Consider the following 3,706-nt stretch of genomic DNA (forward strand, 5'->3'; position numbering starts at 1 on the left):
CAAGGTCAGCAACACTTGTAATTCATTATGTTGTATTCACCACTGGTAGTCGAGGCTGATAAGACCCAATCAGGGAGTGACCGTGGGTGTGTTTGCAATGGTCTCCGTTTTCACCCGTCCAGACGTTAAGGCAACCCCAGAGTTTTCAAACTAAAATAGGTCCAGCAGCGTTTCCAAAAGTCTCATTTTCAGGGCTCGAAAACGCCGGAGTAGTGTGGACGGGAGGGTGAAAACGTAGCAAACGTAGATGTGATTTTAGCATGAATTCAAAAGCTGGTGAGTGTGATATACATTAGCTAAAGGAGAACTGTGTCCTATTCCATGTACTTTGGCAGCTCTTCATCAGAAAATGAGTGAAACACAGTGGCCACACAGTAAATGCAAACGTAAGATGTGCTGTCATATTTCTGGGATTTCATTTTCCCATGCAGCACTGATGATGCCGGATGACATTCATCAATACGGCCCACTCAGTGTTACCTGTCAGTCCATATGACTTATGTTGGTTTGTTTGTAATAAATCAGTGTGAGGAAACCAAACAGACCACAAATAAATGGCAACAATATCTAATTTCTTCTGTGGTCTGGGCTAAATGAACCAAGCGGCGTGAAAGTGACCTTAGTGACAATTTAACACTAAGAAGATCCATCATCACTGTCGCTCTGCTGAAAGCTGTGAATACTATAGCATAGTATAGTATAGTATAGTATACCATTCTTATGAATTTTCAAGGTGGTAAATTTCAAGTGAATTAAATTAAAATCAAATCATATTATTCCTCGTTTTTCTCAGGAGCCCCTAAGAACCCTGTAGGGGTCCTCAGGAGACCCTCAGGCAGCCTGCAGATTCATAACCACAACTGGGTGAGGCCACATCCCTATTGACTGATAATATCTGACTGAGAAGTGGCCACAGTCCTTGGTCACCCTTTGCTGTTGGTCTCAGTAGTAGGTGCACCAGTTGCTGTAATCACTGGGCATCAGGCCGCCAGTGATGAGCAGGATCAAGTCCACAAACCACCAGATGCCCAGGCCTCCCAGGGTGAGCAGCTTCCCCACAGCAGTGCCGGTGTGGCCCAGGCAGAAACGATCGACCCCGAAACATCCCAGGAAGAAGGAGTAGAGCAGTGTGGTGATGAAGTAGTGGCCAGTGTATCTGTGAGAAACCAACAGCAAAAGGTATATGAGGACAGTTAAAAAAAAAGCTGGAATGAAATATGAACTGTTGTGCAATTAAAATGAATCATGAACATGAGATGTTACATTTAAACACCATTTAATTCGTTGAACCTCAATCATCTGTCTCATTTCTGAACCTGCAGATGTTCACTGTAAAGATATGGACATATCATACAATGCAAAGACGTGCAGATATAAAGGAAAATACAAATATGATAATGATGAACACAAGGTTTGAAAAGAAGCTATAGCAGTACACTCAATAAGGATAACATCTGTTCTGTGCAATGTAATGCGTGGAAACTGTGTGAGCAGGAACTGAACATTATGGATGACATTAATCCACGTGCTGGATTGCAGTAGTGTTTTTGTACAGATGCTGCTCTCACTGTCTCAAGCTGCTGCACATCTCTGATCTCTATGCAGACAAATGATGGGTGAATGTCCTGGTTCTATACATTTGTAAACATTGCCCTCTAGTGGTGATCATGACACCTCAGCTTTTTTATCTGAATTAACCGGATCAGGAGCAAGTACTGTACTGTTTCTGAACATCATAACACAACATAAAATCTAGTCTACCACTGCACTTTATTTCATACTCAGGCCAGTACCAGCACATACCTCCCAAATAAAACTTTGTCACTCAATACATTTTCTGATTGCTTTCCCAGAAAAAAAAAAAGTCACAAAAAAAACTCTTTGGTAATACTAATCAGCCACATTAGATCGTTGCAGATATATCGGTATCAGTGTAAATGTCAGCTAATGAAAGACTAGAAGTTGAAGTACAGAAATGCTAAAGATATGTTGTGATCTGTGTCACCATTCTCTACCAGTAGGTTGTGACAAATTTATTTTTCAACTGCAAAATGTTTATTTCTGTTATGATTCATGTAAAGACAAAAAAATGCATATCAGTCAATATGTTAAATGGACTGTACTTATACAGCAGGGAAGCGAAGCCACATTCACCACTCACATTCATACAGCATGTTTTCCTACATATACAATGCTTTTCTACCATACACGCAAATTCACACAGCAATGATACATCAGGGGCAGTTTGGGGTTCAGTATCTTGCCCAAGGAAACTTTGTAAGGGAGGAGCTGGGAATCAAACCAGACTCTCCGATTAGTTGGTTGATTAGATTGTGATTGGGCCTGCAACTAACCTTTATTTTTTCTATTATAACTGAATCGTTCATTTATTTTCCTGATTAACAGATTACTTGTTTGGTCCATAATATGCCTAAATTTTTTAAATCCGTTAACATATTAAATAGTTCAAAGTCATGTCATATTGACTTTTCCTAAAGTAATCCAAGCTTGCTCAAATTTGACCCCTATTTGCTGAAAGTAGTTTTAGGTTAAAGTCAAGAAAAATCAAATCCATTCCAATCCCAATGGATGAAAAAGTGGAAACGGGTAGAAAACTGAGCAGTACACTGAAACCTCAGCTGATTAAGGGGCCATATTCCAAACTTTATAAATTTTACAGGAAGTTTGGTGTGACAGTTTTGGCATACATAGATTTCTACAGTTGTGTGTCCAGTGTGGTTTCCCTTACTTGATGCAGGGTACCCTCCCTCTGAGGAATTCTCTGGATCCAGCACACTCTATATCATCCAGTGCAGTGCACATGACAGGAGTGTGGTTCACTTCTTTCTCAGTCTGGCCACCCCACTAAAGATAAAAACAATAAATTAAGTGCCATGTAATTAACAACATGATATCTGCTTGGAAAACAACACTTACCCCGACACAACCATAGCCCAGCTCCTGGTAGGCACTGTGGTTGCCTGCATGATCCACAGGGTCTTGACAGTAGATGAACTCCTCCGGTCTTCATCACACATTGAATGTATATAAACAAAGATAGAAAGTGAGGAATATAGACTGATAACCAACAGGGAACTTCAGATTTCCGGTTTGTAGTGAACACATGCCAAACAGTTTATGACTACTTTATTAAATAAATATTAGATATTTAAAAAACAAAACAAAAACAAAAAAAAAAACAAATACTGCTGTAGGAGTAGTTTTACTGATGTACAGGTGAGCAGAATTTGACTCAAAGTCTCAAAACAGCAGCAGTGCGTAGTCAGCATTAGCTAACATGCTACCGCTAGCATTCAAACAAGATTGCTGTACATATTACTCACAGATAACTGCAAAGGACGACTGGTGACGGAGGTCTATAGTCAAACCCCTCTGTATCGTTCATCATTTCCACCGTAGTTTCATATTTCACAATTTCGGGCGGCTGCTCGCTGAACGGGAACGCGGTAGCTCCCTGGCCGGGAGAAGCAGCAGGAGTCTCCGTTGTCGACGAGTTTTGGGAGTGAATTCCTTCCAGGCATTGTAACAGAATCACCGTCAGCAGCAGCAGGAACTGTCCGCACAACAGAATATAGCTCACCGAGATCATTGTCACTCTCAAAATACTGCATTAATCCTCATAAAATATCCATTCATGGTTAACGGCAACATTTGTGTACGACGGTTTGTTTGGGCCTCGATCGCC

The 3,706-nt window shown here is 40.8% G+C and overlaps 1 protein-coding gene across 1 annotated transcript; it reads right to left on the bottom strand.

Annotated features, from left to right (window-relative positions):
- On the bottom strand, positions 1 to 3,706 carry tm2d2 (TM2 domain containing 2). Its single transcript, XM_022756989.1, has 4 exons — positions 3,345 to 3,706; positions 2,938 to 3,025; positions 2,750 to 2,865; positions 1 to 1,156 (listed from the first exon to the last, which is right to left on the bottom strand). Exons 1-4 carry the CDS (start codon positions 3,608 to 3,610, stop codon positions 943 to 945), a joined length of 684 nt encoding a protein of 227 aa, XP_022612710.1. The 5' UTR covers positions 3,611 to 3,706; the 3' UTR covers positions 1 to 942.

Source organism: Seriola dumerili, unplaced genomic scaffold (genome assembly GCF_002260705.1).
Source record: "Seriola dumerili isolate Sdu_G_001 unplaced genomic scaffold, Sdu_1.0 BDQW01000017.1, whole genome shotgun sequence".
NCBI classification, from domain to species: Eukaryota; Metazoa; Chordata; class Actinopteri; order Carangiformes; family Carangidae; genus Seriola; species Seriola dumerili.